The 21,946-nt window shown below is 39.4% G+C and overlaps 1 protein-coding gene across 2 annotated transcripts in view; it reads right to left on the reverse strand.

Annotated features, from left to right (window-relative positions):
• DNAI3 (dynein axonemal intermediate chain 3) overlaps positions 1–21,946 on the reverse strand; it is an 84,204-nt gene that overhangs the window by 2,752 nt on the left and 59,506 nt on the right. For both annotated transcript variants that reach the window (XM_049618471.1, XM_049618472.1), the window contains exons 17-22: positions 16,619–16,749; positions 12,690–12,753; positions 6,919–7,049; positions 4,365–4,569; positions 2,675–2,766; positions 1,229–1,351 (exon numbers count right to left, since the gene is read on the reverse strand). In XM_049618471.1, the coding sequence (XP_049474428.1) occupies positions 1,229–1,351; positions 2,675–2,766; positions 4,365–4,569; positions 6,919–7,049; positions 12,690–12,753; positions 16,619–16,749 (746 nt within the window). The remainder of the gene's footprint in view (positions 1–1,228; positions 1,352–2,674; positions 2,767–4,364; positions 4,570–6,918; positions 7,050–12,689; positions 12,754–16,618; positions 16,750–21,946) is intronic.

A 21,946-nucleotide genomic window follows, 5' to 3' on the forward strand; every position in this document is an offset into this window, starting at 1 on the left:
TTTTTTTTTTTTTTTTTTTTTCCTTCCCCTCCCCCATGGGTTCCTGTTAAGTTTCTCAGGATCCACATGAGAGTGAAAACATATGGTATCTGTCTTTCTCTGTATGGCTTATTTCACTTAGCATAACACTCTCCAGTTCCATCCACGTTGCTACAAAGGGCCATATTTCATTCTTTCTCATTGCCACGTAGTACTCCATTGTGTATATAAACCACAATTTCTTTATCCATTCATCAGTTGATGGACATTTAGGCTCTTTCCATAATTTGGCTATTGTTGAGAGTGCTGCTATAAACATTGGGGTACAAGTGCCCCTGTGCATTAGTACTCCTGTATCCCTTGGGTAAATTCCTAGCAGTGCTATTGCCAGGTCATAGGGTAGGTCTATTTTTAATTTAAAAAAGTTTTCTTTAATGTTTATTTATTTTTGAAAGAGCACGCGCGAGAGAAAGCATGTGCACGAGTGGGGGAGGGACAGAGAGAGAGGGGACGGAGGATCCGACGTGCTGACAGCTCTGACAGCAGAGAGCCCTATGCAGGGCCCGAACTCACGAACTGCGAGATCATGACCTGAGCTGAAGTCGGATGCTCAACCAACTGAGCCACCCAGGCGCCCCGGTATTCCCATTTTCAAGACAAGAACTGAAGCCTGGCAATGATACGAGCCTTACTCCAGATCTCATAGCTGGTAGTGGTGGAACTGGGATTTGAGCCCACGTGTCTTGATTCTATATTCCACTCTTTTTGCGCTACCTGTTTTTCTTTTTATTATTTTTTTAAAGTAATCTCTGCACCCAGTGTGGGACTCGAACTCACTACCTGAGATCAAGAATCTGATGCTTTACTGACTGAGCCAGCCAAGTGTCCTGTGTAGGACCTGTTTAATGTATTATTAACCAGATGTTGAAATTCTATATAATGAAAGATGCCAAATTTTGAATCATTATATCTATAAATCATATTAGGTGCCTTTGTATCTAAAGGACTTGGAAATAATGGAAAATTTCAGAAACTTAAGTTGAATAGAATCTAGGTAGTTGTTCAATTGACAGCTATCATTCCTGGCAAACTAGGAAATCAGAGAAATACCCTCTTGACTCTCACGAGAACAAGAGAAGAATGTGAAGAGGCATAATTTTCCTACTGAAACTGTGGAATAAGCCAAACGTACATATTTCCACTGGGGTTAGAGGACGGCAATGACTTTTGTTTCTGAAATTTCACTTACGGTTTTTTTCTTCTCAAGTTCCAGCTCCATTTCCTTCTTTTCTTGTTCACGAATTTTCTTGCGCTGTTCTACATATTCCAGATGCTTGACTTCTCTTTCAAAGTAGTAGCTCATACTTGATGCCTGTTAGAAGCACAGGCCCGTGAGAGGGGAGCCCACATGGAAGTCCCCATATTCTTCACAGGGCTCTAGAAGAATTCCTGCTACTTTTAATTCATTAGGTGGCTTGCCTGCTTTGGGATACTGCCCATAGGCCCATTGCCAGAAGAGCGAGCTCAATGAGGGGGCTACTGTGCTTGGGTTCAGGGCCCTGCAAATCGGAGGATTCCATGAAAGGAGTGGGGTCAGAAAGAGAGAGCAACAAAAAATTACTATTTTGTAAAAGAAATACTCAGGGATTGATCTTTTCCCTTTTCTTGCTTCTCACTTCTAAGCCTGAGGAAAGGTTCATATCATCAACCAAACTTGGAAAACCCAGATGAGGTTATCAGTATAAACCCTAAAGGGACTGGAAGCAGAGCTGAGTTCCTGGTCCCCTGGAGGACTTAGTGTGTGCACATTAAGAACAGAAGCAGCAACGTCAGGAAAGAGACCTTGGGCAAGGAGGCCAAGGGAGGGAAACTTTCTGCTTGCCAGGAACTAGGCTGATGTTGGGACTTGTAATGGATTGCAATCTCTGTATTTAATGTTGGCTGTATATATATTTATGTATTTCTATTCTCTGATTTTCTTTTTATCTCCCAGTATTAACATTACTTGAAACCTTTGGGTGGTGCCTATAGGGGGGTAGAAGACTGCCCCCTCAGCCATGCTGCCTGCAGTACAAAAAGTTGGGGGGAGATGGGGTAGAGGTGGGTGATGGAGAGATGTATCAAAATGTTAACTGGGCCTCCAGGAAGGGCGTCACTAAAATAGGAGTCCTGTGCTTCAGTTACAACCTGAAAATGATATCTTATGAATCCCCAAATCAATTCTTTGCTTTAAAAATGTTTTTAATGTTTTTATTTATGAGAGAGAGAGAAAGAGAGAGAGAGAGAGAGAGAGCAAGCGAGCATGATCAGGGGAGGGGCAGAGAGAGAGAGAGAGCCAGAGGATCTGAAGCGGGCTCTGTGCTGACAGCAGAGAGCCCACTGTGGTGCTCAAACTCACGAACTATGAGATCGTGACCTGAGCCGAAGTCAGACGCTTGACTGACTGAACCACCTAGGTGCCCCCAAATCAATTTTCTGAATCTGGGCTTCATTTACTTGCCTTCTCTTTCAGCACATTTGTTTTTTTGTGGTTCCAAGCTATGTAATTCATACAACAGAAATACATCCCCTTATTTTGGATTGTACGCTTCTTTTGTTTTCTCACATAGCAAAAATGCTGTCATTTCTAAACACTTCTAAAACATGCCTCAGCAATATCTGGTCACATAAATCCTCAGAGCCAAAAGTTACTAACCTCATTGGTGGAAGGGTGACTTAATGTCCAAGGAATTTCCAATATATGCAGTGTTCCATAATAATCAGCTATGGCTATAAATTGCTGCTTAGCTGAAAGATCCAGAAAATGGGGGAGAAAACAACTCAACAGTCAGAAATCCATACTGGAGGTTAAACGTGAAATGTGTTTGGTGTTGTGGTCTTCCAAATGACCTGTTGTGGTTACAGTAATCTTGGCATCTTCATCAGACATTAATGACTGAGGACCATATTAACGTATAAAAATCATCTTTTCCAGTTGATGACATGAAAGTGGAGACCCTGAGCCTTTGTCAGCCACCCTGCCCACTTCAAATCTTGTCTTCTTGGTGCTTATGTAAGGAGTGTGGCTCCTCACTGAGGTTGACCCTCTGTGTGGCTGGGCCACTGGGCAGACTTGAGAAGTGGAGATAACACAGGGAAAGATTTTCAAAGAAAAATCATGAAGCCAATTTTCACCAAAGACTCACTAAGGGCTAAAGGATACCACTATAAACACAAAGAATGTTTTTAAGAATTTTAATTTTCTATCTTATCATAGGTTTTTTTTTTCTTTTTCTCATTCTCAGAAGGTTTGGTTTAAATTGTTAAATCCTAGACTCATAATCCCTGGATATGTACAAAAGCAATGTTTTGTAGCAAAGATGAAAAAAAAAATACTCTGATGACACATATGACTAAGCAATAGCTGGACTGTGACATTCTAGAAATTTTGAAGACTGAATTTCTAAATGTAATATTTCAAAGAGAGAAATGCATGGAAAGACAATTTTATGCCTGTACACCTGTGAAAGGGAAACTTTTATTTTTTTATTTTAGAGAAAGAGAGAGAGAACATGCTAGTGGTTGTGAGGGGCAGAGGGATAGAGAGAGAGAACACCAAGCAGGCTCCATACTCAGTGCGGAGCCTGATGCTGGGCTCTTTCCCATGATCCTGGGATCATGACCTGAGCCAAAATCAAGAGTTGGACACAAATGACTGAGCCACCCAGGTGCCCTGAAACTTCTTTTAAAAGTGGCAAATATACTGGGTTTACATAGAAAGTAGCGCTTGAGTAAAACAAATAAATTAGGACAAAGGATATCAATTCCAGCTTTCCAAGGAAACATCCTCGAATTTCTGCTTGCTTTGTTATACATGTTTTTTCCTCATAATTAGTTTAAAGGTTAAAGTTTAAATAGATAAATGACCCCAGAGAGTCATTTGATCTCATGAAAAGAACTGCTTGATATTGTCTAGGGAAAAGCCCCCCAAATTATAAAATATTGAAAATTTGTGACATAATGAAAAAATAAAGATACAAGAATGATTCCATTTGGGAAAAAAAGCAGCAAAAGGTAGCAAAGATTTATGGATCATCCTGTCTGACCTGGAGAAGATAAGGATGCTCTTCATTTTGTGGTTCAAAATCAGCCTCTGCTTGTCATACTAAATATGCCTCAGAAATAATCATTGATGAAGAAAACAATGAGAGAAATGCAGGTTGTATCCAAAGTTTGAGTGCAAGAAGAAAGGGGAAAGAAGGGAGGAGGAAGGATGGGGTGGGATGGACAGAAAAACAAAAACAGAGAAAAAAAGATTAGAGACTTTCCAGATGAATGTCAAAATGTTCCTGAGTTACCCCCCAAGAAGCAAAATAACTTAGGTCATTTAATCAGAATTAACATACCAGTAAAAGTCCAGGGTTTGATGTAGGTGATCATGGTTATGCAGATGTTTTGTGACTGGGCTGGCTCATGGGTTTTCTCCAGAAGGTCCCAGATATCGATGTATCCATCTTCTCGGCCAATATAGAAGACTCCAGGCCTTGTCAGGGACCAGTGGCCTGCTGTGTACCTTTTTGGTGCACAGCATGACTGAAGGAGGGGTCCAGTCTTTAAACAAATTTTTAAAAAGACACATGAAAGCTTTTGTTATTACCTAATGTGTATTCATAATGATTTCCTTTAAGTACACTCAGATGGCTATGATCATGGAATAGCAGAAATTATGCCCACTCAGAACTCTCATTTCTTTTTCTTGTAGGGTTTTACATAATGCCAACTCTTTTCCTTCCTGTGTATTTTTTGATGATTTTTTTTTTTTTCTTATTTGAGTTGCTTTTTAGAAAAGATCAAACCTTCCAGTCAAGCCGGAGATTGGTGGATGTTAGATAAATAAAGGTTATAAGGAAATTTTGCTTATGTCTTTATTTTGCTGTTGGGTGTCTGTTTCCCATGGAAACAACTTTGGCAGCCAGAAAAAGAGCAAATAGAAAGTCAGTTCCAGCTGTGCGCTGCATCCAATGCCTTATAAATCCTATTTGGAAAAGACTTTAGACCAGCAAAGTATTACAAGATCATCTTCTCTTTTCTTTACCATGGATAATTTGTCCTCTTTGGGGGGGTTTTCATACAGAGAAAAAATCAGAATGTGCTTTCTTCCCACTGTCCTGCTCCACTTGGCGATTAAGTGTACCCATTTACCTCCTTATACCTGAAGAGACTAAACTAAACCGTGGGGCTGTTTCCTACCGTCCAAGACATGTATAAGAAACTTTCTTGTGGAGAATGAAGAATGTTTCAGATTCATGGACTCCTTAGAGGTGACACTCCAATTCTGTTCTTGCCCACCTCGCCCAGCTCCTTCCATTTCTGTGGGCAACCAGGTTCCTGACCCCTGAATTGTCTATGGACAATCTTGCCTAAATTTTCTTTTTCTTTAATTACAAAACTGATACTTTTTCACTGTAAAAAAAAAAAAATTGAACATATGGAAGTACATTGGTATAAAGTAGAAGTCCTTTTGTGGATGATTGCTTTAAGTAGTTTACAATTATTTCAACGACAAACTGATACATATGTTCACACAGTTATTTGTGTAAATTAGAGTTTGAGAAGTGAAAGAGTTAGGTCAAAGAATATGTATATGTATATTTTATCACTTTATTTAAAGAATATATATATTCTTGGGGCTCCTGGGTGGCTCAGTCGGTTAAGCATCCAACCTCACCTCAGATCATGATCTCGCAGTTTGTGAGTTTGAACCCCGCACTGGGCTCTGTGCTGACAGCTCAGAGCCTGGAGCCTGCTTTGGATTCTGTGTCTCCCTCTCTGTCTGCTCCTCCCCCACTCATGCTCTGTCTATCTCTGTCTCAAAAATAAATAAACATTAAATTTTTTTAAATAAATAAAAAAATAAAAAAGAATTTATATATATTCTTTATTAAAGAATATGGATATTTTTATTCATTTTATTCAAAGAATATATATTCTTTGCTAAAGAATATGTATTTGTATAAATATAAATTTATTATTATGTATGTGATTATTTTTCAAAGAATATATAAATATTACAGCTATGAAATAAAAAATATATATTTCAAATTTTGATAATATTTTTTTTAAGTTTATTTATTTATTTTGAGAGAGAGAGCATGAGAAGAGAAAGGGCAGAGAGAGGGAGAGAGAGAATCCCAAGCAGGCTTTGTGGTGTCATTGCAGAACCTGACTTGGGGCTTGAACCCATGAGTCATGAGATCATGACCTGAGCTGAAACCAAGAGATCGATGCTTAACCGACTGAGCCACCCAGGCACCCCAGATTTTGATAAATCTTCTTAAATTGCACACTGAAGAGACATGCCATACTGATTTTCACACACCCTTGCTTCACTGGATTTTATCAGTCTTTCCAGTTTTTGGCAATTTAATTTCTATTTGCCTGGAACCAGGCCCTCTCCTAATCCTGGCTGCCAGAATTCTGGCACTGGCCCACTGTGGCCCATGCATGTGTCTGGTCTCCTGGCAACAGACAGACCCCTTAGCTTGCTTACTCCCCCATTCTAAACCTGTGGACATATTCCTGGTGCAGAAGCAAAGTTGACAGACCCAATGCTTCTCCTTGGACTTCAGACAGTAACTAGCATTCCATCATGTATTTTAAGGGGGAGGAAAACCATAAAGCCAATCAACCGCCCACAATACATATTGTGAAGAAAAGACTGTTAGATCTTGGCAAGAGATGTAAATATTGTTTCCTTCCCTCAGGAAAGAAAGGCAAATTGTTGTGTTTTCAAAGGGCTTACAGTGGTTCTGTTGACAAGCTGGACCCCAAGCCATCTGTTCTAATTTCTCTAAAAAGTGTCCCCAGGGCTCTGTTATGTCAGAACAGTCTGTTGTTCCCATTGTCTTTCTCAGTAACAAAGGACCACACACCCACTCTTCCATTTTTCAGGCAACTTACCGTAATACCTTCTTTCCAGATGGCCAGGTTCCATCCTCCAATGGTGAGGATAATGTCCTTGTAAAAAGGTGACCTCTGAACAGTGTGGACAGCTCCATCATGGACGGCATAAAGGCTCACTGGCTTCTTTGCTGTTGGGGTGGAAAAGGCCATTTCATCGTTAATAATAGTGTTTACATTCCCGCATGATGGATGGTCAGACCTCCAGTAGATGGACAGGTCCTGATTAATGGGCTCCAAGAGTAGATAACCAGAGGTCAGTTGGGGTAAATGAATCTGTCAAGGGACAGCTCTTCCTCTTTTTATGGAAAGTCCAGAGAATTTCCATCAAGGTCATTTTTCCAGTTCAAAGGAATACTTCATGTTCTTATTTATTTATTCATTCATTCATTTAGTTGCTCAAAATATATTTGTGGATTACCCATATGTACCTATAGGTACTGTAGATGGCTGGGTAAACAATGGTTAATAAATGAACGTGATACCGCCAGCATGGAGCTTACAGTCTAATGGAAAAGACAGATACTCAATAAACAATATCCAATATCCAATAAACAAATCCCAAAGTATATAATAAAAATATGTTAAAAGTGTTATGGGGGGGAAATTACAAGATAGATAACAAGGGACATCCATAATTTGAATTGAATGAGCAGAAAAGACTTCTCTGAAGATGAGTCCTTTAGTCCTTTGTAGCACTTTGGTGTGGGAACATTTTAATGTAGAGGAATATTCCAGACCGGGGGAACAACACACACTGGAGTCCTGTGGAGAGAAGTGCTTAGTGCCTTTATACATTTGAGGAAGACAGTAAGACTGAAGTCTGGTAATCCCAGCATGAGACATATGAAACAGACAGGGACCAGGAGGGTCCAGACCATGCAGGCCCTTGTAGGACAGGAGTTTAGATTATTTTCTAAGCATAATGGGTTTCAAAAAAGGCCTTTAGGCCCAGAAGACAATCTGACTGATTTCCAAAGATTCTCTGACTGCTGTGAAGAGAATGGATTAACAACAGGTAGAAGAAAAGAGAGGACTCCATAGGAAGTAGTTCTGGTGAAAGAGCATGGTGGCTTGGATGCAGGTACATGGAGAAGAGTGGATGATCAACAAATATTTGCAAGCTGGAATTGACAAGACTTAGAGATGGCTTGAGCAGGACGGCTGAGAATGACTGGCTTCTGGCAGGAGCAACCAGCTCAGTGGAGTTTCCATTTATTGCCACTAGGAACACTAAAGGGGAAGCAGGTTTGGACATTAAGATCAAGAGTTCCCTTTAGTCTCTGCTCCAACCCAGGGGTCCTCCTTTCCCCTAAGGTGTCTACCCCACCATTGCTTGGGTCTCCTCTCCCCCAGGTCTGGCTGCAGAGCTGGCTCCTCCCCACTCCTTGCTGCCCACACCCACTGCAGGGATGGCCACAAAGATAAGAGCCTATCTAGGCCAAACCATGATGTCTGACTACTTTATATCCAAATCATGAACTTATTGTGAATCCCATCATATTGATAGCTATGTGAAAGCTGGATTTTTTTTTTCTCAGAACCCCATGGAAACATTAAGCAGAAACACACACACACACACACACACCTACTGAATCTTGCTCATAAAGTAGAATTTCAAAGAGATATTTGTCCGCTCATATTCATAGCAGCATTATTTGCAATAGCCGAAATGTGGAAGCAACCCAAGTGTCCGTGAACAGATGAGGGAATAAACAAAATATGACACACACATACAATGGAATATTATTCATCCTTCCAAAGGAAGGACATTCCAACATATGCTACAACATGGGTAAAACTTGAGGATATTCTGTTTAGGGAAAGAAACCAGTCACAAAGATACTGCACAATTCCACTTACGTGAGGTATCTACAGTAACCACACTCATAGAGACAAAACATAAATGGTGGCTGCCAGAGGCTGAGGGGAGAGGGGAATAGGAGCTAGTGTTTCACTGGTGCAGAGTTTTAGTTTTACAAAATGGAAACAGTCCTGGAGATTGGTTGCACAACAATGTGAACGTACTCAATAGTACATTATCAACTTAAAAATAGTTAAGATGGTAAATTTCACATTTATGTATATTTTGCCACAGTCTAAAAATTATTATATTATTATTATATCTTTTCCTTCCCTTTATACTTTTAAGGACCTTTAGTTCCATTTAGCAATGAATAGAGCTGTCCTTAAGTTATTAACTGGAGTACCAGCGGCCCCAGGCCAAGTTGCTATGAGAAAATTACAATAAACAAAGAAGTAGTTTCCAGAATCATTATCTAATGCAAGATTCAGGACAGTGATGTGATTAAGAGCATAGAGCACCTAGGTTCAAACCCTGGCGATGCTACCCCATAGGGTTGCTGTGAGGATTAGTGAACTAATCCATGGAAAGTACTTGGAAGAGTGCCTGAAACATGGCATGTGCCCATTTGTGAGTAGAGCACATGAAATAATTATGTCGATTGTCATCATTCACCTGCATTTTTTTTTTCTGGCTTGTCACTTAGATCATCTGGAAATTTTGTTTGATTTGGACTTCTTTATCACACATATCTCATTCAGGGTAATATATCTTTCAGAACCTTTTTCTTAGAAGAGGAAATTCTCCTTCCTGCCTTGTTGTTGATAAGAATATGGGGTTCCTAGCAAATCAAGAAGGACTGGGTCCCAGTAACGGCCTCATCTTTACTCAGGCACACTCCACGGTGTTTACGAAAAACATTAGGCTGGCAGCTCCTAAGGAAAACACTGCCAGTTCACAGAATGTAATAAGGAAAGCAGTGCACAATTTAGAGAGTCTATACATTGAATTTCTCTGAATCTCAACCATTATTCAATGGGAACAACAGTGTTGTTTGGCTTTCCATGTTACAAAATGCTTGACTGATGATTTTAAAATATTTTAAAGTATTGTGATGATTTAAAAGTAGACTTCAAGTAAGTGGTTAAAGCTATTTCCCGTTTTTTGTTGTTGTTGTTGTTGTTTGTTTTTGCAGTGAACTATATGTCAAGAAATTAAAAGCAACTCTTCTTCTTCTTTACTAACCCACATCCCATTGGTCACAAAATCCTGCCATGGTGACTGCTAACTCTCTCTTATATTTCCTCTGCTGCACATCCCTGTTACCATGCCTGTACTTAGTCCTCTCCATCTCTCATCTAGATTATTGCTGGTGGTCATCCTACTTCTACTGTAAGTCACACCAATAAATTAATCCAGCTATGCTTTCCTGCCAGAGTGATTTTCTGATTATACTGGTGGCACCAGGATAAGGTTCAGAGCTTATTAGGCACTCAAGGCTCTTAGCCATTTGGACCCAATTGTCCTTCCTGGTACCTCTCCTGCTGCCCTCTCTATGGGCTATGCTTTGGCTAGGAGATCACCCTGTTTCCTAATTGTCCACTGCTCTTTTGGGCTTCCATGTTTTTGCATTTATTATTCCTTCTACTTAGCATGTCTTTCTTCAACTGGAAAATTGCAATCCACCCTTTAAGATCCAGTTCAACTATCTCTCTTCAGTGGAGCCCTTTCTTAATAGCACAAGAGAGTTGGTCCCTTTCTGGGTTCCCATATCACTCTGTGTTTGCTTCTAACCATAGCACTAATGACAGTGTAATGTCATCATTTGTTTATGTTTTTGGCTTTTCTAATAGATCATGGAACTCCTCTGGGAGAGGATAATATCTTGTTCATCTTTTTTTTTTTTTTAATGTTTATTTCTTTTGAGAGAGAGAGAGAGAGAGTGAGTACTTACACACCTGGGCAGAGGAGGGCCAGAGAGAGAGGGAGAGAGAATCCTACACACCATGAGATTATGACCTGAGCCAAAATCAAGAGTTGAATGGTTAACCAACTGAGCCACACAGGCGCCCTGATATCTTGTTCATCTTTGCATCCCCAGTGTCTGGCACAGATTAGGTTATCATTAATGAATTGATGAATGAATGAAAGTAAGAAAGAAAGAAAAAACATCAGTAAGTTTCAAACATAAACTCTTGGGTTTCTAAGTTTATTGTCATTGGTTATTCTATAAATGGAATAAAATCCATTTAAAATAAATAACTAGCCCTTTTTGTCAGGGTTCACCTCCAAAGCAGTTTAAGAATCTGACTCTATGGTAAGACCCCAAGAAAGTCTCTGAGATCAGATAGAACACCAGTGCATAACCAATTCATGGCATCAAGGTCTCGATTTGTGTCCCAGCAGGACAGTAGAGACAGTTGCCATGTGCATGCAATATGTGCACAATTAATATTCATGACTTATTGAATAAACAGATACATGAATAAGCATACAAGTAGCTGAATGTAATTCATTACATCTGATACATAATTTTGAGTTCAACTTTTAAATCATGGAATTCAAAATGAATAGAAAGTGGAAAATCAGTCTCGGTTCTGCAAGCATTTGACGTTTCCTTGGGTCACATCTGATTCTCTCTCAATGCCCCACTCTTACCACTAACACACATTTGGGTTTCTGGCGGGAAGTTCTAGGTCAGAAAACTGGGAGTACTTTTGTTTCCAGGTTAATATGGCTACCCTGGAGGCAGTGCTGGGAAAGCAAGCCTTCCCAGGTCTAAGGCAGACTCCACTCTGCCGAGCCAGACTCAGTAGATAGAAGTGGAGGGAGTGAAGTTTGAGGCAGAGACCTGAGACCCAGCAGTTGTCCCCTGCAGGCTGTATCTCTGACCTCCGACTCCTTTCAATCACTCACATGCCCACTGTCCTAACCTCCGGTAGGACTGACCAGTACCCCTTGTGCAAACCTCGCCTGGCTGCTCCACCTCACTGCTCCATGGTATTCTAGCAGTCCCAGCAGCTGCCTCTTCCTGTACTTATGGTTATTCCACATTTTGAAGTGTGGCTCGAATAAGTTTTCGTGCCAAGATAAAATCCAAGCCTTTAAATAAGTAGTTGTAATTGTAGCAAACCTCAAGGCTCTGAGCTTTGACAGGGAGCTTAGCTTATTGGGGAGCCTGAACTCTTGATTCCTGCTCAGAGCTATGCGTGGCCCCCATATGTCTGCTCAGCTGCCCAGAGTGTGGGGCCCTGGGAACGGAGGAACACATGGACAGCACCAGTCCCGGCCTGAGAGCAGAGTCCTACTGCTGCTTCTTCATACTGTTCTGAAGTTGTCAAGATCATTGTAAACTTAGCTTATAATTTCACATCGGTTAGTATTTTTCATGTAGATGAGCTACCAAATTGTTGAATTATTAAGACAGCAACTAATTAAAAATTAAGATATTTTAAATTATCTTAGTCATTTAAGCATCAATAGATCAGTACTCCTCAAAATTAGAGGTGAAAACAAATTACATGGTGAATCTTATTAAGAATCTATATTTAGGGGCATCTGGTTTGTTTAGTCAGTCGAGTGTCGGACTCTTGATTTCGGCCTCAGGTCATGATCTCCTGGTTGGTGGGGTTGAGCCCTGTGTCGCCCCTGCACTGACAGTGCCTGCTTGGGATTCTGTCTCTCTCTCTCTCTGTACCCCTCGTCTCTCTCTGTCAAAATAAGTAAATAAAAACTTAAAAAAAAATCTATATTCAGTTCCATCAGGCTTGGGGTAGGGTCCAAGTTTGTGCGTTTCGAACAGACTTCCCAGTGAGAAAAGTGCTGCTACCGGAGGCCCTCACTTAAGTAACAAGTGCAGAGACAGGACCTCAGGTGCCTGCCCCTCTCCCATTAGCAAGGCCAGGGTTACTCAGCACTTTGCTCAAAGGAATAACTTATTCATAACACAGGAATCATCAAAACTTACCCATCAATCGGCCAGTTTCAGGGTCTCTTTCCATTTTCCAATCTGTATATATCACTCCACCTTCCTAAAAATATTACAGGTTCCTGATGAGTACAAAGACAATCAAAGGGACTAACGATCTCATATTCATGTGCTAAGATGGACTGTGACCCAAACAAAAACAAAGGTGCAGGCTAACATAATCAAATGATAATTTGACACAGTGCAGGGAAGGCTTAAACATTTTTTACATTGAACAAAAAAAGGAATTTGTTACATTTTTATTTACACATAGTGAAATGGAGAACACAGGCATTTATGGAGATAATCTATGTACACAAGTTCCAACTGCTGAGTTCTTAAACTTTTGTTAATTGGAAATTGTCCACTGGGCTGAAAGCTCCAGGAAGGGATCTGGTGTGACTTATTCAGTGATTTGTTCTCAGCATGATACAAAGTCAGTATTTTAAAAGTTTTGTGGAGTAAGAGGAAAAAGGAAATATAAATTCATAATATGGTGTCATTACCTTTTAAAATTGAGAACAGGAAGTGAAGTTCCACTTAAATAACATAACTAGTAATAATATATATTCCAGCTCTACTTATGGCCATTTTAAGGAGCGGGGAAGTCATAAGAACCTGGTGTAAAGAAGGGACAGAAACAACCACACAAATGGAAAAGACACAGCACTAGTGAATGGCAGAGGTGGGAGAGGTTTAGAGAAAAACATTTAGTCTCATGCCTTTTCTTATAGAAGGAGCACAGAGACTCAGAGAGGTGAAACAATATAGTCAAGGTCGCCCAGATGCAGTCTCCTAATTCCAATGTTTTTCTCACTGGATAGTAAGAGGAAAACACAGAGAAAGGTGTATAAAAAGAGGGGTTGAGAGGACTCGAAGGATGGCTTGGGACGTGTAGGCGAGGGAGAGGAGAGGGGAAAACACTGGAGTACGCAAAGTGAAGTATGCTCCCTGGGGCCAGGGCCTATTCATTCACTCCTCTGTGCTTTTGTTCATTAACTCATGTAACAAACAAGGACTGTGCTTCATGCTGGAAATTCAGAGTCAGAAGATAAGTCCTCCCTCCATTCATGCTGCTCAGAGTCTGAGGGAGCAGAGACCGGCAGATGTCTGGTGCACATGCCTAGCCTGTTGCCCGTGGCACATCACCCGCAGTTACCATTGATTGAGTGCATAGTGCTTGCCAGAGTTGTTAGGAGCTTTCTGTATATGACCCAGCCCTTGCCAGAGTCCTATAGGAGAGTTATTAGTACCTCCTGGGTCTCACAACTGATATGTGGAACACTGAAACCGAACCAAGTCAAAGAGGAATAGAATAACTTGGATCAGGTTAATAAATCCATGTTAAATGCCCATTATATCATTAGCCACCTAGCTGGGAACCTTCACGTCCTTCTCCATCCAGTTACCTGGTTCTGAGAATTCTACTCCTCCTACCCCTGTGTTGACATTCTTGGCCCACTGCTCATGCCCTCTTCATCTCTGGTTGGCCCACTTGAAATCACTGCCTCTCCAGCCTCTGCATCTCCCTGGCTCCATTTCCTCCTGCTTCAGCCCTGTCCTGGCCAGTCTAGATGCCAGAGGGGTCTACCTCATTCTCTCTAACCAAAATCAGCCACATCAAGAGTTGGTAGAAGAGCATTCTACTGGAATGTCAGCCCGTGAGGTAGGGAATTTTGTCTGTCTGCCCACAGATATATTCCCGGGGCCAAGAACAGTGCCTGGCATATAGTAAATGCTCAATAAATATCTGCTGAATGATGGGTGAAGTTAATCCTTTCAAGGACAAGGGCTTGAAAGGCAGGGAAGAGTTTGGCATAGAAAAAGAGAAAAATCAGAGCAGCTGGAGAGAGAGAGGGAGACTGGTGCTGACGGGGGTGTAGAGATAGGAAGGAGCTAAGTTATGCAGAATCTTGTAGGCCACAGTGTGAAGAGTTTGGATTTTATTCATGGTTGAATGAGTTGTCACCGAATGGTTTAAGCAGAGGATATCATATTTTAATTTCTATTTTAAGATCTCGTGGTCATTCGTTTTTCTAAAGCTGTCATCGCCCTGCTTTAAAAACTCTGGTGTGCACAGAGATAATTCTATGATTCTACTTACATGAGGTGTCTGGAATAGTCAAATTCATAGAGCCAGAAAGTACAATGGGGGTTGCCGTGGGCTGGAGGCAGGAGTGAATGGTGAGTTATTGTTTTAATGGGTACAGAATTTCAGTTTGGGATGATGAAAACATTCTGGAGATAGATGGATGCTCAATGATATGAATGTATCTAATAGCACTGAATTAAACACTTCAAATTTATTAAGATGGTAACTTGTTACTTATATTTTTCCAGAATTAAAAAAAATTAGAATCCCAAGTTATAAAAATTGACAGCCCAAGTTATAAAACAAGTATTTGTTTGGTAAGTGCCCCATTGCTTGCCAAATGAAATTCAAATTCCCTAACATGGCAGAAAAGGCTCTTTGACTGGATCCCAACCTAGCATTTAAGGTATAGCATTCCCTCTTGCACAAATGATTCCACTGTCTCCAGACAAATCCCAGACTCCCATAATTCCAAAGCATTGTTTAGGCTGTTACTTCTGCTGGGAATTGTACTCTCATCCTGGTATTTCAGATGCCTCCTCAACCTGCAAAGTCCTAGCTAACAGTCTGGATTCCCCAACCTCCCCTGTCCTCTTCCCGTGGCTTCTGGATGGGCACTGACATGGGTAATGCTATTAATGTGTCTGCTCCATAACTAGGCAGTGAGTGCCCGGTGGACAGGGACTATGCTGTTGATTCATGTCTGACCCAGGGCCTAATGCTGTGCCTGGTGGGCATTATGCTTCTGAGAACTGGTGTAATCTAATCTTCTCATGATACTAAAGTATGAGCTCAGACTGCATTCCAGCGAGACTGACCTATGGCGTCTTTCCATGGTTTAGGAAAAAAACCCTTTATTTCAGAGAAATAGAGTCATGAATGAAGATTATTAGGACTAAGTGAGATATACTTTGGAAAATACCTGGCACAGACCCTGCTATATAGAAAATGTCCAATGAATGTAAGCTCACTTTGGCTATTATAATAAGTGCCAAAAAATGGCAGCCATTATCATTATTATATCCAGTTGTTACTTTTGAATTGAGTGAGTTTTGCACTGTCTTTCCTACTACATTTTGCTAGCTAACAAAGCAATATATTTTCTTAGTAAATTTCTAACACTTAGCATGGTTTCTTCCATATGGTGTAGGTGTTCAATAAATATTTGCAGGTTGATCAATAAATCATTAGTAAAGAAGGTCATGCTGAATTTTATAGATTTTTTTCACATTCATCAGGAACATTTTAAATATGAATTTATGAAGCATGAAGATTTTAAAAATTCAATGCAAATAAGTATATTAAAATATGAAAATGGTATAGATATTATAAGCCTTCATAAAGCAAATGTACAATAGAGGTTATAATGAAACAGAGTAGACAAGTGGTTGCCAGGGTCTGGGGGGTGGGAGAAACAGGAAGAGGTTGGTAAAAGGGTATAAACTTCCAGCTGTAAGGTTAGTGAGTTCTGAGGATATAAGGTAAAACATGGTGACCACAGTATAACACTGTATTATATAATTGAAATCTGCTAAGAGAATATAACTTAAATGTCATCACACACACACACACACGCACAAAGATAAATATGTGAGGTGGTGGATGTGTTAATTAACTAGATGGGGAGGGAAGGCTTTCACAATGTATATGTACATCAAATCACTATGATGTACACTTTAAAATCTTACAATTTCATGTCAATTATGCCTCAATAAAACTGAAATTAAGGCTATAAGAACATATATCGACACATACACATATATATACATATATACATACATGTAAATATACATATATATAACATGTATAAATAAGAGAGCAGATAATTCTAACTCACCTCTGTTCCAACAAAGAACTTTGTGCAGAAGTCCTCTATAGGCTTGAGATTGTTGGCCAACGCACCTTCCAGATTGTGGTATGGGTTCATCTCTCCTGCCTTCACTACTTTGCTCTGGGCTAATATTTTGTCTTTCAGAGGAGTATGAATAGAAGGAGCACATATTTACAGTGAAAGACCTTTCAAAATATAGTTAGTTTATATTTTCTGCCCCTTGCCACACACATCTGCCCCATTCTCTCCCCAGTGTGGCGGGCATAAGTATGAGCATCTTTAGACTTCTAATTTAGCAGTGGAACGTGTCTTTCAAACCAAAGCATATGCAGGAACCCTTGCATGTGAAATCTATCAAAACCTGCATTGCTGTGATTAAAGGGTTTCCTGGTGGGAAGGAGGAGACCCCTCCACCTACTTTCAGGGGCTCTAAAAAGTTCCACAGCACCCAGTTTAAAAAACAGTTCTACATTATTTATATCATTTCAGAATTATTTACAGTAAAAATTGGACATAAAATATATCCTCTGGATTACATTACTTTTGATACTCTCAGTAAAACTCTCTACTGAGAAACTCATGTCATTTTTATTCATTTGGCATTGTATGGAATTTTTTTCAAATAACTCATGATTAGACTTTTAAGTATCAAAAATGATCTAACTTCAAAAAATAAATCCATCTAAAATGTATTACTTGTTTTCACAAGCACAGCACATGCATGGAACATAATTTAAAGTTTTCTGGTTAGCTCATGTTTATTACTTAAGAACACCAGGGATTGTACCGCATTATCGCTGTAACTACACATGCAAACAGAGCATAGTTAATCTGGAGGCTAGGGGCGCCTGGGTGGCTTGGTCGGTTAAGCGTCCGACTTCAGCTCAGGTCATGATCTCACGGTCCGTGAGTTCGAGCCCCATGTTGGGCTCTGTGCTGACAGCTCAGAGCCTGGAGCCTGTTTCAGATTCTGTGTCTCCATCTCTCTCTGCCCCTCCCCTGTTCATGCTCTGTCTCTCTCTGTCTCAAAAATAAATAAACGTTAAAAAAAATTTAAAAAAAAATCTGGAGGCTAAAATTCCAACACCATCTGGGCCTTCTTTCTTTTTAAAACAAAAGTCTTTTTAAAAAACAAAGATGTCATCTTGTTTTAAAACAAAAGTCTTTTTATGAGCTAAAATTAATAAATGTTATTTACCGAAGCTTTGGAAAATAGAGGAAAGCATGAGGAAAATAAGAAAAACCATCCATTATCATATTTTCCAGAGATAACCACCATTAAAATGTCTCCCTACAATTACATTTCTGTGAATATATATATTCTGTGAATATATAAAGGATTTTCTTTTAATTGGGCATTTTAGCTTTTATCCTGCTTTTTTATTCTCTTAAAGATATTATCTTGGGCATATTCCCAGGTTACTTATTAGTTTTTTTAAAATGTGACATTAAATTTCTAGGAGAGGTGGTAGAGAAATATATCCTCATCAAACCCTACTCCCCACATCTTAATACATCATCATCTAGATTATATCAACCATGGGAATACTAACAAATGAACATAAGAACCAACCAACAAACATATAAATGAAAACTAAAATAGAAGAAAACCTCAGCTACACTAAAAATATATATACCATTAAAAAAACCTATAACATAATTCTGGACAAAAGTGAGAAACAATTATGATTTTGTTGGTACAATCAACCAGTGCTTCCTTTGTTAGGGATCTACATGCTTTGGACAGTCTCCCTTCCCAAAAGATAAGACATCAAAAACAAGTAACAAGGTAAGCCAAACATGAAACCGGACTTGTAAATAGCTGTATTACAAAGTGCCAATCAACATGTCAAGAAATAACTAGGTACATTTAATCACATTGTTCTTACTAAAAGATATTATTCATATACATTTAACATGAGGAAAAAGGCATTTTTTTATCCATTTAATGTATAAAATTAAAATCATTAAAATATTTCAAATTCATCACTCTCATTTCAATGTCTGTTTTTCTCTTTCTAAATAATACACATTAACATATTAGTAGAGTAGAACGTGTATGTAATTGGTAAATAAATACATGTTTGTTGGCAATATGTGCTCAAAATTTTTTCTTGATGGGATGCAAGATGGAAAAGTCTGGAGCCCTCTGGTCTAACAAGGAGAGCCTGATCCAGGGGTCACTACCAGTAACACAAAGGAAGAGGCAAAGGTGAGATATGCTATCACGGAAGACCTAATTCTCCTAAGTGAGAGACTGGATGTAGGGACCGGAGGAGAGAGACAGGGATGACTCAAGTTGTGTTCTGGACACACGGACATTGAGGGAGCAGGTTGGGTTTAAGCCCAAGAGATAGCAAGAGGCAAAGTGGGGGATTCTCAGCAGATTAAGAGTAGACCCAGTTACTGAAAGGAGTGAGGAACGTGGAAAGCATACCACTGAAATTTGAGTTTGAGGCATATCCACGCTGAGAGGGCAGCAGAGAAAGAGGGCAGAGGAGAGAAACTGAAGAAGTATTAGGAAAGCCACAAAAACCAAGGCAGGAGCTCTGAGAAAAGGGGCTACGTTGATAGTGTTGAATGTGGTGGAGTTAAAGAGAATGAAGCCAGACAAAAATGTTGTCATCAACTGTGTTTACTCAGACTTGACTGGAATAACTTGCATATTTATTAAAATCAACATCATCCCCATGGATTTTCCATCCATGGATTTCCATCACCAGGGCCCAGCATAACAGTAGCAGCTAACACTGAATGCTTACTACATGACTACATGCCAGGTACTGAACTGTGTGCTCTACATGCACCATTTCATTCAATTCTCGCAATAACTCCCAAGGTAGTTAAGAATTAATTCTCCTTCAAGGATGATAAAGTGAGGCTCAGAGAGATTAAGTAGCTTGCCCAGGCCTCATATACAGTGGCTTACATTTATTGTGGGTTGACAAAGAGCTGTTCTTAGAGCTGTATATATATTAACTCATTTTATCTTCTCAATACTACATGAAGTCGTTACCTTCATTATTTGCTTCCGTTATCTTCATGTATCTCTTTTCAAATAAGTTTTTTGTTTGTTTGTTTGTTTGTTTGTTTTAAAGTAAGGCACAGAGAGGTATAGTAATTTGACCTGGTCAAATAATAAATTGTGGCTTTGGGGTTTAAACCCAAACTCCGGAATCTACATCCTTAACCACTATGCCACAGTGCTTAGGAGAATATAACGGAGGCTCTGAAGGCAATTACAGAGTAGGAATTCCAAAAACTTTTAGAGCAAAGTCTTCCGCAACAGAATAAACAAAAAGAACATCTTAAAGTGACTACTCAGAAGGGCAGACTACTAAGGATCTAATATGGCAGGCAAAAGCCAAGTAGCCTACAGCCACTAGGTGGCAACAGAGTGCCAAACAATGCTCCTGAGAGGGCTCCCCAGGGTGTGCCAGTGGAATAGCTGAATTTGTGATTCTTGGTGGAGAGGAGGGGGAGGAGAACCAATACAGACAATACACAGAACATGGTCAAGAAGCATATGACCATGTGTATTCTAGTCAATAGGTTCAAGTCTGGCCAGAGTAGGTGGATAGCTGACAGTGTGTCGTAAGGAAATTCAAAATACCATAATGAGATCTCAAGTAAAGTTCTGAGAGCTGGCCGTCTACACAAGAGGCCAGTCACAACCCACGGTAACTGCCTTTAGTGATAAGAGGAGTGTGTTAGCAAGATCCATTGAGATTACCAAGTGAAATTTAATTTTCTCCAGGATTTGTGGTACTGCCTGCCAACACAGACTTCTGAACACACGTAAAGGGACACAGCCAATTAAAGTCTCAGCTGAGAATTGAAAAACATGTTTGTCCGTTCCCTTTATGAACTGATTTAGCCAAATTTATCAGGTTAAATAATATTCTAAGAAAGAGAGATATATTTCTCTAAGACATATCCACAGGAAAAAAAAAAAAAAAAGAAAGAAAGAAAGAAGAAATATCCACCAAGTGACTTTGTCTGTAAAGAGAACATTCATTTGATGGGGAGTATTTCTGTTTGATGACATTGGGGGCATGCTTCAGGATTTGTTTTAAATAGGTCGTTTCTTAAGTGGATGTAGATATGTATCTATCCCACCAGAATGTAAGCTCCATGGAAGCAGGGAATTGGCTTTTCCCAGCTATATCCTCAGAGCCTGTTGCTTTGCAAGAGTTTAATAAATGTTTTGAATAAACACAGATATAAATATAGAGATAACAGTGTAAAAATTGTTCTTTAAAAAAATTAAGGTATTACAATTACTAAATCACAGCCAAGTGGAGTTTATCCCAGGAATGCAGGGCTAGTTTAACATTTGGATATTAAAATAATTTACCATATTAATAAGCTTAAAAAGAAAAAAAGCATGATCATCTGCAAAAATGCAGAAAAATCTTTTGACAAAATCCAACATTAACTTGTGTATAAAAGGGAACTTCTTTAACCTGATAAAGGCTTCTACAAAAACCCTACAGTTAACATCATACTTGTGAAAGACTAAATGCTTTCTCCCTGAGATCTGGATTAAAACAAGAACGCTCTCCCCTAGAGGTTCTAGCCAGTGTAATCAGGTAAGGAAAAAAATCATACAAATCAGAAAAGAAGAAGTAAAACTGTCCTTATTTACAGATGACATTATCATCTATATAGCAAAAATCCAAATGATATTATCATCTAGAGAACCTATATAAATCCTCTACAAATAAGCCATGATAACTAATGTGATTTTAGGAAGACTGAAGGATACAAAATCAATACTCAAACATTAATTGTATTTTTATACACTGGTAATGAACCATCAAAAATTAAAAATTTGAAAGTACTATTTACTAGAACACCAAAAAATGTGAAAGACTTAGAGACACCTATCATAAGAAGCAAAAGCCCTGTACACTGAAAGGTATAAAATATCAGTGAGAAATTAATGACCTAAATAGATGGAGAGATATACTGTACTTATGAGGTAAAAGACTTTATATGGCAGACTCCAAATTCTCATAATACTGAGTTACAGTTTTGACACAATTCCAATCAAAGTCAGAGCAGGCTTATCCAAGACAAAAGATACAATATCCACATGGGAAAGCAAAAAACCTAGAATGGTCAAAAACTATTTTGAAAAAGAAAAAAAAAGTTGAAAGCACTAATTTCAAGGCTAATTACAAAGCTACAGTAATCAAGACAATGTGGTATTGGTGTAAAGATAAGACATACAGATCAATAGAACAAAATAGAGAGTTCAGAAATGGACTCACACATATTAGGACAGGTGATCTTTGACAAAGGTGCAAAAACCATCCAGTGGAGAAAGGA

This window comes from Panthera uncia (genome assembly GCF_023721935.1).
Source record: "Panthera uncia isolate 11264 chromosome C1 unlocalized genomic scaffold, Puncia_PCG_1.0 HiC_scaffold_4, whole genome shotgun sequence".
NCBI classification, from domain to species: Eukaryota; Metazoa; Chordata; class Mammalia; order Carnivora; family Felidae; genus Panthera; species Panthera uncia.